At 55.6% G+C, this 12304-nt stretch overlaps 2 protein-coding genes across 2 annotated transcripts in view; both read right to left on the bottom strand.

Moving 5' to 3' along the window:
- The window catches only part of Klhl30 (kelch like family member 30), a 7509-nt gene extending 4370 nt beyond the window's left edge, over positions 1–3139 (bottom strand). Inside the window, exons 1-2 of the mRNA XM_005361688.2 lie at positions 2366–3139; positions 1210–1345 (exon numbers count right to left, since the gene is read on the bottom strand). Coding sequence (XP_005361745.1) covers positions 1210–1345; positions 2366–3139 — 910 coding nt within the window. The remainder of the gene's footprint in view (positions 1–1209; positions 1346–2365) is intronic.
- A 6777-nt stretch (positions 3140–9916) lies between these two features.
- The window catches only part of Espnl (espin like), a 24003-nt gene continuing 21615 nt past the window's right edge, over positions 9917–12304 (bottom strand). Inside the window, exon 10 of the mRNA XM_005361690.1 lies at positions 9917–11527. Coding sequence (XP_005361747.1) covers positions 9917–11527 — 1611 coding nt within the window. The remainder of the gene's footprint in view (positions 11528–12304) is intronic.

Consider the following 12304-nt stretch of genomic DNA (forward strand, 5'->3'; position numbering starts at 1 on the left):
AGATAGATGATAGATAGATAGATAGATAGATAGATAGATAGATAGATAGATAGATAGATGATAGATGGTAGATTGATTGATTGATAGATGATAGACAGATAGACAGACAGACAGACAGACAGACAGACAGACAGATAGATAGATAGATAGATTTTAAAAGATATGATAAGAGATATGGAACTCTTGGAAAGTGCCCACCAGTGGAGGCTGTTAGGCTGCTGTTGCTGTTGTGAGGGACAGAGCGATGAGGAGAGCTTTGAAAGAAACCATCATGAGATCATAGGCGTGGGAAAGTCAAATCCTATGAATGGACTCGTTGCAAGTGTTTGTGGGAGACCAGGCCTTGGGGAAGTCCCCTGGAATACTGTTGACTGTTTATGACAGTTTGGGAACATGTAGAATTCTAGGACTCATGGCGAGCCGGGCCTGGCGCCCTGGATGGGAACGGAGTGTCCCCTGATTCATGTCTGTGTCACCCCAGGGTGAGGATGGCCCAACAATCAGCAAACCGTTGTTGCCAGCCAGCTGCTCTCTCCTGACGTCAACCCCAAATCCCTACTCGTCAGTCTCTGACCTAGTCTGCTGGCTTTGGGCTTCCTCCAGCCCGCCAAGAGCTACTGCAGTGGGTGCCGGTGACCTGCTTTAGTCCTGAAGCCAACCAGCCCACAGCAGCTCTTTCCCAAGAGCCCTCCTGGGCAGATGGCCGGTGGGGTGCCCTACTACCCTTCCCCAGGCCTCTTTACAACCATGGGAACCCATTTCACAGATGAGAAAAATCAAGACACACCCAGGGAGGTTAAATGACCTGTCCCAGGGTCAGATTGGATTCCAGTTTGGGCTGACGCAGAAGCTGAACTTTAACTCCTGGGCTGCCTGCGCCCTCTTAGCTCCCATTTCCCAGCTAGAGCATTGGTTCCCACACTGGGTGCACAGGGCAGGGAAACCTAGGGCAACTAACGGGCTAAGACACCCAGCCAGCCCCCAGGGCCTAATAAAAACCAGAGGTGGGGCTTCTGCCAGAGGAGAACAAACTACAAGTATTACCCAGCTCCTCATAGCCTCCAGGCTCCCCTGCTAGCCTGGTAAGGTCTGACACTCAACCTTCTGCAGGTAGGGCTTTGTCAGGTCCCCCCTTCTCTGGATACCTCACTGGCTCTACCCCAAGGTGGTGCATGGATCATGTCCAAGACAAGCATGGCAGGTACTTACTGGCCTTGGTGTTGTAGAAGGCAAAGTTCCCGGTGTGGTGGCTAGGTTCTTCACCACCCTCTTCATCCTCCTCCAGTGCCTGCCCTCCTACGACCACCAGTACCTCCTGCATCTTCTGTGGGTGGCCAGGAAGTTCCTGTGGGTGGGAGCCAGGTCAGAGTGGCCAGCTACTGTCTGTCCAGCGTAAGAGCCCATGGGTGTTGATCTGTCAGTGTCTGTGCTTGAGGTTAGGTGGGCCTTAGCGTGTGCGTATGCATCTGTGAGCCCCTGTGCCTGCATGTTTGCATGAACTGGGCATGGTGGTGCACACCCCTGCCCTGTGAACGCCCCTACCCCACTGCTACCCCCACTCCATCCACACATCCTTACCCAGGGCACACCCCCAACCTGTCCATACCCTTATCCCCTGCACGCCCTAACCCATCTATATCCTTACCCAGTGTACACCGCCTGACACCCCCACCCTATCCACACTCTTAGCCAGGGCACACACCCACCCCATCTACGACCCCACCCTGTGAAGAGCCATGTCTCTCAGAAGTCACAAAGGGGTTTCCCAGGTACTCCCGATTACCCTTGGGGCAACCACAGCTAGGCCCATCACTATGTCAGGTCCCGCCTGATGCCAGCTCACTGCCAGCATAGGCAGGACTGGAACTCCATACAGGTTCAGCTGGAGCCTCAGGAGCCTTGGTGCCAGATACAGGCCCACAGTGCAGCTGGGCCAATGTCCTGGATAGTTTTCCCTCATCATCCTCCCATCCAACTCCTATGTTTCCCTCCTGTTCACCTTGTGCCCAGCTCTGATGCTGAGTCCTCTAGGGAACTCTTCCTGACTGTCTGTCCTCACCAAGATGCCCCTAGAATCTCCCCAGTGCTGCCCTTTCCCGTGTGCCTTAGATCTGTATTTAGACTCATCCTCACTCAGCGGTAGGCTTCTTAAAGATAGAGACAGGTCTAGGTTCTTCCCCTGGTACTCAGAGCGAGGCACACCTGATAGATGAACCGTGATGTTCTCTCGGGGGACCACCAGCCTTAGCAGGGAGCCATACTCAGTCGGGCACTTTGAGGGTGCCCACTCTTTTCTCCCCATGCAGGTGGGAATTCTAGGCTCCTCCTCCACACCTTGGCTGGAAGTCCCCTGCCCCTCACTCACCCCACTGTGGCCCTGGGACAGGGCCTCCTGGCATGCCTCTGACTCCTGAATCAGTGGCTCTGTGGCCAGCAACTGCTGTACGCAGGGCCTCGGGACAGCATCCAGATGCACCAGGCTAAGGAGCTCGGGCAGATGGGCAGACCGGTCCTGGGGGTCATGGCGCACCCAGCGCAGCAGGGCCTCGAGCCGACTCTGCTCCGGTTGTACCTGCAGCAGGTCACTGGCCAGACAGGTGGCCAGCCGGTCTCTAGGCAGCTGCAAAAACTCATCCTCCTGGGCCACCGCCTCGAAGTTCTCCCGCAGGAAGGCCCAGGCTTTGGCCGCCACGCCTAACAGCCCCTGCTGCTCCCCAAACTCGCAGATGCCCAGGCAGTTGGTGGCGTCTAACTGCTGCTGGAGGTATCGGCCACAGACCTTCTGCACAGTGGGGAAGTGAAGGCGTGAGGCAGTGCGGGTCAGCACCTCCACGTTATTCTGGGTGATGGTCAGCCGGCCTGTGTACACAAAGTCCACCAGCTGTGCCACCGCAACCGGCTCTACGTCGCGCAGCTCCACACGGGCCGAAAAGCTCTCAGCAAAGTCTCCGCCAAACATGGCGTGGAAGTAGGGGCTGCTCAGAGCCAGAAGGCTGCGGTGGCAGGGAAGCTCCTGGTTACCAACCAGGAGTGTGACATCAGCCAGCTTGGGCAGGGAACGCAGACGCTGAAGGCCGTCCAGCATGTCTTGGGCATGAGAAGGCAGATGGAAGTCCAGGTTGTCGAGATTCCTCACCATGATGAGTGCCCACAGAGACTCTCGCGGCCTACCCTCCACCCCAGAAGTAGAACCTGGGGCTCGCCTGAGCACCTAAGTAGGAAAACAGGGTCAGATATGAGAGCTACCGTCTCATTCACCTGTGATTCACTGTATGACTGTCTGGGCACCAGTCATCCCTACTCCTGGCAAGTGCCCTCTTACTGCATGTTGCCAGTGTGGGGGCATTTTGGGCATCTCACATCCTGCTCTCTCCTAGGTCCTCAGCCCCATGGGCAAGCAGATTGCTGCTTCCACTTTATAGGGAGGGAAAGGAGGGTTAGATCTACTAGTTAAGGTTAGCCAACTAGTTAGGGTAATACTGAACCATGTAGGGAACACAAGCGCTAGGCCTCCTATCTTCCATATCACAGACCTCTTGGGCTAGGAAACCTCTCTGCTCCAAGCACCCAAAAGGCTTCCTCCCTCCGGCTCCATGTTGCTAGGTAAGCCACTGGAGGTGTCTTTAGGTTTTGCCCTGCACTATTGGTTTTTCACAACCTGTCTGCATGACCTTGCTGGGTGACTTGGTTGAGCCACATCCTCTCTGGTCCTGTTTTCTTGACTTCTGATGGAGAGACTGAAGGCGAAAAGGCTTTGGGTCACCCTCTGGGACAGTCCCTATACACAGCCACTTCCTGTGCTCACATTTGGCCCCACGGTCATGCTGTCAGGCAAGTGCTATCATTTTACAGAGACACTGACTGTGTTATCTGCTCAAGACCACAGAGCTGGGAAGCGGGGCAGCCAGCAGTGGAATTCAGAACCAGGCTTGCCACTGGGAATTCAGTTTTAACTCTGACAACTTTCCCATCATGTTGTGTACGTGGCCTGTCGGCGGACCAACTTCTAGACTTAACTATTTTCATGTCTGGTCTTTCACCCGAAGGAAACCACCAAAGAAATAAATAGTCATTGGTCATAGCAGGGCATGCCTGCAATCCCCACCCTCAGAAAGCTGAGCCACGTGGGGTTACCAGCAAGCTCCAGGCCTGCTTGGATTACATAGTGAGAACTTGCCAAAAATATTCTTTTAGAAAGAAAGAAGGGACGGGAAAATGAGAAAATCAAGGGACAAGTCCTATCCAGGGAACTGGCAAACCACAGAATCTGTGACTGGGGTGGGCTCGGAACTTGAGGCCTATGTCCCAATCCCTGATGCAATCTCCTTCCTACAGCACAGGGACCTACCTGAGGACTTCTTCAGGACCAGGCCTGCAAAGGGAGGCTCAGGGACTGGTGACTTCAAGGCCCCCATACCCACCAGGAATCTATCCTGTTTAACTTCTTGAGGAGGCCTCTGACTGGGGTTACAATGTATCAGCTGGGACCTATGTAGGGCAGGCTATGCCCGAGCTAACGCCCACAGTTCTTGCATTCCGGTCATTGCTGGGCTCTTTGGCTACTGACTAGGGCTACAGTGGTGCAATCAGGCCTGTGCGCTCAGCACCTCTCCAAGGGGCCTCAGAGATACCTGCTGCCACTGACTGCAATCCACAGAGGCTGGAGGGTAGAGGGGAGTTTAGAATCTTATGAAGACTGCCCATGGGTGAGAAGGCAGAAGGGCAAAGGCTTTAATCTAGCCTGGCTAATGTGGCTCTGGCTACATTCCTAGGGTCCAGCTTCCTTCTCGGAACCCATCGGACCCCCAGGAAACTCCTTGCCTGTAGAGGACTCTGCTAAGCTTCTCCTGTAGATCCCGTGATCTTACCTGATAGTAGACTTCCTTGGGGTCCCTTGCTGAGATCGTAGACCAAAGGGCAAGACTTAGGCTGAAGTGTGGCCCACAAAGGAGGCCTGCCGGGCTGGGCTGGGCTGGGCAGGCCACGTGGGAACTTAGGGGTATTTTTAGCCTCTGTATGGAGGGAGGGGGAGACTGGAGGGGGAGAGTGTGAGGTCACAGCTCTTCGAAGACTGTCTCCTTTGAAAGCCCACATTGTCAGCATCACACAGGAGACGTCTGGGTACCCGAGTGCTAGAATGGACGGGAGGAAGCCTCTCGGGCAAGCAGGAGCTTTGATTCATGTCCCAGGCAATCAGGTTGAGCTGAGGAAGCTGAGAACATGAGATGGAGACATGGCAGGGTGGAGACGTTAGGATTCTGCCTGCACCTGGGGCCTGTGGGGCCCATAGAAAACTGCTCAGGGCTGACACGAAGGACCTTCATCACTGTACCGATGGGGGCCCAGGTAGCCACAGTCCCTCTGTGGAGTGGGATGGTCACATCACAAGTAAGCACAGGTTGGTCAGCCTTGTCTCCAAGTTTGAAGTCCACAGTGGTGGCTGGGGAGGCTTCAGCGGCAAAGTTGGTGCTCGGGGTAGTGACGAGACTCCCTGACATCCAGGTGCATGGGTGGGAGAGACCGGGATTCTCCCCACATGATAAACAAAGCCTTGGTCTTGGGCTGCCCCGGTGTTTCCCTCTATCCTGAGTGCTCAGGCAGCTAAGAAATGGGGGGGGGGTCATCTAAAAACAAAACAGCCAAGGTTTGCAACCTTCCATGTAGTGGTTGGTTCATGGGGATACACTTCACAGAAAGAGTCTAGGATGCTTATATCAGTCAAAGGTCATGTTGGGTCAGGGACCTGAGGAAGGGTGAGTCAAGTTTCCCAGGTAAGGGGCTTCGGTGCAGGGTGGGTGACCAGCCAGGGCCTCACCACCTAGTCCCTCCTTCCTTCTCACACGTAGGCTTTAGTAACATGGTCATTGGTGTGCTGCTTCCGGAGGTCCCTAGGGATGGAGCTGACACTCTCATAGACAGGGTCCCAGATGGCTTTGAGTGACATGACAGCCCTCCTGGCAAATTAGATATTAGACTGCAGGGGACGTGTGGTACCTACTTGGCCAGCAACAGCTGGAGAAGTTCATGAGCAGACCCTATAGCCTTGCGCCCAGGAGAAACAAGAGCGCCACCAAGGGAGCCCCAGAAGGCCTAACCAACTCCTCACATTGGCAGATTCCATGTGCAGAGGATCCCTGGCGCTTGGCCCCAGGGCTTTCTCCTTCGCCCTGCTTCTGTGGTACAGAGACTCTCTCTCTCTCTCTCTCTCTCTCTCTCTCTCTCTCTCTCTCTCTCTCTCTCTCTGCTATTTAACTTCACATGGTATAGGGGACCCTCATGGGTGTCCTTGTCTGCTGTGCATTTGAGGCCACCAAGGAGAAGACACCAAAGCGAGGTGAAGACTTTCTCACTGCCCCGTGTACACAGTCAGCGCTTGCCTGCTCCGTCTGGAGGGAATGAGGAGCAGGAACTATAACACAGGCGCTGTCACAGGGAGCTGGCTGTGCTAAGTGAGCAGGTTTCCCAGCAGACTGCACGGGCCTTAGAGGCCCAACAGATCACTGGATGACAGACCTGGCAGAAGACACAACACTGGGGGCTCTAAACGACAGACTGCTTCCAGAAACTGGGACTTTAAAGTAGGCCCATGGTGATAAAAATCACACACGTTTTTGAAAAGTATAAAGATGTAAAGCAGAACTCTCTAATAGCAAATGACAGCACCCCTCACGGACAGTCAGCCATGTGATGTGCGCACATGCTGGCTGGCTGGCTGGACGTGTGCATGTCACTGCCTTGATCACTTGGTGCTGAATCATGGGTTTTGTGGAGATTGGTTTGAAAACACGGGTTTAGATTTCATCTTGACAGAGAGATGCCTTCTTCCCAAAGCTGGATGTGACCCCAGGCACAGCTCCTATTCCTGGACTTTTGGGTCATCTTCCATTTTGGACACTATGACGAAGAGTATGAGCTATGCAGGTATAGATATTTCCCCAGAATAGATGCTGAGTGTTAGTTCACCAAACTAAAATGCGCCACTAAAATCTTCAAAAGTTGCGAGTCACACCAGAGGGACCAGGGCTGGAAGAGGCACGCTTGCTTTTGCGGGGTGTGTGGATATTCTCGTGGCTGGGAGGCCAACCCAGGACCCACAAGTCAGACTGCCTCCTACACTTCAGGGTTTATGTTCTGGCTGGTACACAGTCTTTGGGTGCATGTGAGATTGACTTGGGGAGGGGGTTGCTGTAAACGCATTCTCTTCTCTTTTACCAGTTAGCCGCTGTTCTCCATGCCGTGACTGGCCCTTCTTCAGTCCCTGTAGAGCGGCTGCAGTACTTTTCTCTCAAGCCGTGCTTTGCATGTGTAAACAGACAGGCTTCTCTGTTCTTTGGTCAGAACCTCCTTGCTGGATGAATACTGCTCTATATTAAGGACACCTCAGGTCAGAATCAATGTCCTTTCCTATACTCCCCTGCTGTATCTGTCAGCTATCGCTGTGGAACAAGTTGTCCCCAAATCTAGTGTCTCAAAAGAGCAATGCCACACAAGTACCATTTTGAGGTGGTCCTTTCAGAATGTCCCATTGGGCTCCACTAGAGAACCTTCAAGCCTTGGTCATCTAAAGGCTGCTTTGGGGTGGGGGACCTGTTGGGTTATGTAGAGGAAGACTGGATCCCCCACACACCTCCCAGGTCTCCACAGAGTCTCTATGGCTACTGGCTTTCTGTAGAAGTGATTTGTCTGTAGAAGTTGCCTTCCATTTGGGCCACAAGCCTAGGTTTGAGGCCCCACTGCCTCCCCTGCCTGGCACCCCATCTAGCTCTAGGTTCCTCAGATCTTCTTGGGTGTCCCTGAGAGTCTGAGTCTGGCCTTTTAGCTGAGAAACTGATGTCCAAAGGCCGTGAGGACTGGGTGTGCTCACTTTTTGGCTGGGCTCTGTGATTGTTGCCCCCACACCCACCCACAACCCCGCCTCCTTCTTTGTTCAGTAACTACCCTACAGGTGTCCTTCCCACTGTGTCTGTCTACCCATGGAAGTACCACAGGCTAATGAGCATCTGAGCTTACAGGGAGCCTCTGGGCAGAACCCCTCACCCACCCATCAACCCTTCAATCCCACCAGGACCTGGGATAGACAAAGCAGCATCAGCACTGCATCCCTGATCCCATGATGCTGGGAGGAGTCTGGATCCTCTTGGGGTTAATGTCTTGCCCTGATGCTGTTGCTGCTCTGAAGGAGTTGGGGTCTGAGTGTCCACTCCGTGTCCAGGCTCTGTGGACCCAGGCAGCTTTCCCAAGGGCTGGGGTGATAAGCAAGTGCGCACCAGCCAGGAACAGGAATTTTATTTAGCAAACACACATCCTGCTTTAGCTCCCAGTGAGGCTCTAGAAGCAGAGGAAGCCAACGGTTGGGTAGGGGGGTTCACCAGTCACCCGGGGAGCAGGTCCCAGGGTAGGCTAGGGCTGTAGGCAACTCGTAGCCAGGACCAATGCTAATGGAATTTGTGGCTCTTTCTGCAACATTACCCTTTACCCACGCCAGTTTTATCTCCCTGAAGGTCCTTCTGTGGAACCCGTGCCTAGTCTTTGGTCTGAGTGGGCTCTGCTCCAGTCAACAGCCCCAAAGGTTAGGGCTCCGTACTCCCCCTAGTGGCAATGTGGGGACACTGCAGGAGACTCGTGGAGATGGCCTGTCCTCATTGAGCATGCCTTTGCGTCAAGGAGGTTGGCTGCAGATCCCCTTCCCGTGCAGTATCCTCACAAATCCCCCTAGCCCAAAGTTCCCACGGGTTCCAGCCCAGTTCTTCTGGGTGGTGGCTTATTCTTCTGCATGCTGCCGGAATCTGAAGACAAGCCAGCCTTACAGCCAGCCATCTGGAGGCTCCCTCTCTAGCCCCTGGCTGCTGTAGCTTTCTATAGTACCTGGAATCCCCAAGGGTGTTTGGCTCCTTTCTCTGTACCTAGCTGGGAATGGGGTATTATGGAGGTGACACCCAGATGCCCGTATGAACACCCCTGGTATGTCCTACCCTCGCTGAATGCTATTCCCAGAAACTCAGTTTACCTTCAGAGGGTGCCAACCTCTCTGCTCAGAGGACTCCTCACCTTTTGGTGTCCCTGCTCATGGGACCCTCCTGTGTCCTGCTACTGCTTCCACTTGTGGGTCTGGGAGGGGCCGATCAGCTGGAAGACAAAGGCCTAGCCTGGAACATTCCCTCAGGGATCAGGCAGTATCAGAGGAGAGATGTTGCTTGCATGACAGCGAAAGCTATGACTGACCAGTAGGACAGTCGTCAGGGCAAGGCCACTTGCCTGCCTTGGGGCTTTAAAGTCTCCTCCATAAGCCCTCCTGCCCTCCTCTTCTCTCCTGCCAGGGAGACTGTTCAAACTAGACATGGCTCCACTCCAGATACAGATAGGAGGTTGCCAGAAAGAAAGAAAGAAAGAAAGAAAGAAAGAAAGAAAGAAAGAAAGAAAGAAAGAAAGAAAGAAAGAAAGAAAGAAGGAAAAGAAAGAAGGAAGGAAAGAAAGAAAGAAAGAAAGAAAGAAAGAGAGAAAGAAGAAAACGCAGAAGCAGGGCTGAGGTCTGAAGGGGATGTAAGGGGCTGTTGCTGAGGCTGAGGCCATCTGCACCATGGATACAGGAGTGGGACAGCCAGGTGACTGCTAGAAACAAGTCTGATGGGGGGGGGAGCTGGTCGGTGCTGGGATGCCAGCTCCTTGACTGCATAGCATCATGCCCACATGGCCACTGGAACGTCTGAAGCCTGTGCTCACAAGTGACAAAGATTTTGACCCCAAGTCAGAAGAGATGGACACCCATGGCTTAAGAAACCTCTGGTCTTCGTGAAGACAGACTGGAGTCAGCCAACATCATGCCCACTTCACGTGACTCACAGGGAAGGAAGAGAATGAAAAAGAGGAACCCCACCCCACCCAACCCCCAGAGTCCCATTCATTCCAGCGGGTGAACTCATTCTCCAAAGTTAAACATTTCAGCTTCTTTTTCCTTCCAGAAGGCGAAGCTGCGGTCAATGTAACCACAGATGTCCCCGCTGTTGAAGCTGCCCCGCTGAGAGTCTGACCCCAGCCTCGGGATCACAGGTTCGGGGCTGCTGCCAGGGAGGGCAGCGTGGGGCAAGGATTCTAGTGGCGTCAGGCCCAGCTTGCGGCCAGGTTCCATGTCCCAGGCTGGACCCTGGCTGGAACCGAAGAAGCGGGCTTTGATGTCCTCGAAGCCGTCAGTCCAGGCACGGCGGCCGGCGGCCACCTCGTCGGTCACCGCCTTGTGGAAGGCGCGCACTGCCTCCCAGCCATGCGCGCCCAGGTTCTCAAAGACCTCGAAGCACAGTAAGTGGCGCATCTTGCGCTCCTCGGCCGGCAGGTCGCATTCCAGAAGCTGGAAGTAGCCGAGCATGAAGAGGTCTAGCGAGAGGCTGTTGTAGGGTACTGGCGCCCCATCCACGTGCGGCAAGAATTGCTCAGGGGACAGGGGCCCGCGCGCCCTGCGACTCAGCCTCCGCAGCTGCCGGGCCGGCACGTGCGCCATGATGGCCTTCCAGGTGCCCAGCAGGTGGGTGATGATGCCGCGCTGCTGCCACAGGTGGCCGAGCCGGGGACCATCGCTGGGTGGCGGGGAGGGCGACCGGGAGCTACCGGTGGCCTCCTTGCCCCTGGATCGCGCACGCTGGGCCTCCAAGGTCCTGCAGGCGGCCGTCCTAAGCGCGGGTGTGTAGGCGGACTTCTTCCAGTGGCCGAGGAACAGCATGACGATGCGCTCCTTGCGCAGGCTGGCCAGGTCCAGCCCCGGCCCCGCGCCAGCCTCTGACGGGGCCTCCTCGCAGCTGATGCCGGAATCGCTGGCCTCCTCCGTGTCGCCCGACCGGGGCTCCCCGCCCATCGGGTCTCCTCGGGGCTGTGGCGGTGCCGACCAGCAGCCTCGCAGACACTGGCCGGGCCGCCCCCCCATTTCACAAGGACCGGAGTTCGAGGCGTAGGGAAGATCCGGTGCAGACTCGAAGTTCCCCCGCAGCGTCCGCACCGACACCCCGCACTCCTGGATCTCGCGCTGGACCTCGCTTCGAGGAGGGCCGGTTATGGCATCCTTTCCCGGGTCTTGCGGGACGGGGACGGGAGGCTTTTCCTCTCCCTGTGTCAGCCCGTTCATGCCCTTCAGCAGCAGGGACATGCTGCGCACCAAGCGACCTATATGGCTGCACCAGAAGGGCAGCTGCCCGCTGGGCTCGACCTTCCTCAGCTCGGCTGAGGCTTCGAGTTCAGGTGCCAGGACCTGGGCTTCCTCGTCTTCCAGGCCTGGAGCCCGGGGTAGAAAGTGACTGTTGACGGTGATGCTGACCAGGGGCTCGGGAAGGAGGGCCTGCAGCTGGGCTGCCAGCCGGCCCAGCTCGCTCTCATACTCCTGGCAGCGCCGCCGGAGCTGCAGGTCGTTGATCTGCTTCTCCAGGTAGACAAGGTCATCCTCTGTTAGCAGCTCCCCAAAGGGACCCAGGATAGCCTGGTGCGTCTGCGAGTACCTCCAGGTCGCCTGTTCTGCTGGGGTGGGGCCCGAGCTTCGGCTCTGACTCTGATCCTGGGCACAGGAAGGCAGGGTTAGAAGCCCCCACAGCTCACACTGGTTCCCCACAGCCTAGCCCTTGGACAGCAGCTGGCCCTCCCCTGGCTTTACAGAATGGGAGCCTAGGGGAAGATTACCCCAGAGCACATGGAGAACGGCCTGCTCCCCATGGCCTCCTCACACCTCTTGGTGCTGGCTGTCAAGATGCCCAGGGCATCCACTTGACCCTGAGCAGCCCTGCCTGCCTCCTCACGAACTTTGGGATGGACAACATTGTGATATGCAGTGTCAATTTTGTAAGGGGCCAGCAGAGAGACCTCTGCCTCGAGCAAGGTATCCCTCCAAACCACCTTAGCGACCCTTCTCCATATCCCAGAGCCTCTTGTCTCTGCAGAACCTTAGCCCACTCTTGGACTCCAAGGGTTTTCCTGGCTGCAGCCCCGCCACTACTGCCTCTGTGCCTCCAGTTTCTGAAGACAGGGCAGGAAGTAGACACATTTGTTGGAGACAGGCTGCAGCAGGCAGGAATCCTTAGAGCCTGCGCCTGGGAGAGACGTGACTGGCGCAGCAGTGTTCCTACTTTGAGTGGCTTCAGAACCATTGCCGGCTGTCCCTGTTGACCGTGCTGTAGGGTAGTTCAGCTCTCAACCTGGACACAGTGCACTTCCCAAGCCTTTAGGGCAAGAGTCTAGTTTTGCTTGTCTAATCAGTATCCAGGAGCCTGTGAAAGCCCAGGCCAAATCACAACCCCTTCTCTGCTCAGACACAGATGCTTTCTAGACAACT

The sequence above is a fragment of the Microtus ochrogaster genome, linkage group LG4 (genome assembly GCF_000317375.1).
Source record: "Microtus ochrogaster isolate Prairie Vole_2 linkage group LG4, MicOch1.0, whole genome shotgun sequence".
Classification (NCBI taxonomy): Eukaryota; Metazoa; Chordata; class Mammalia; order Rodentia; family Cricetidae; genus Microtus; species Microtus ochrogaster.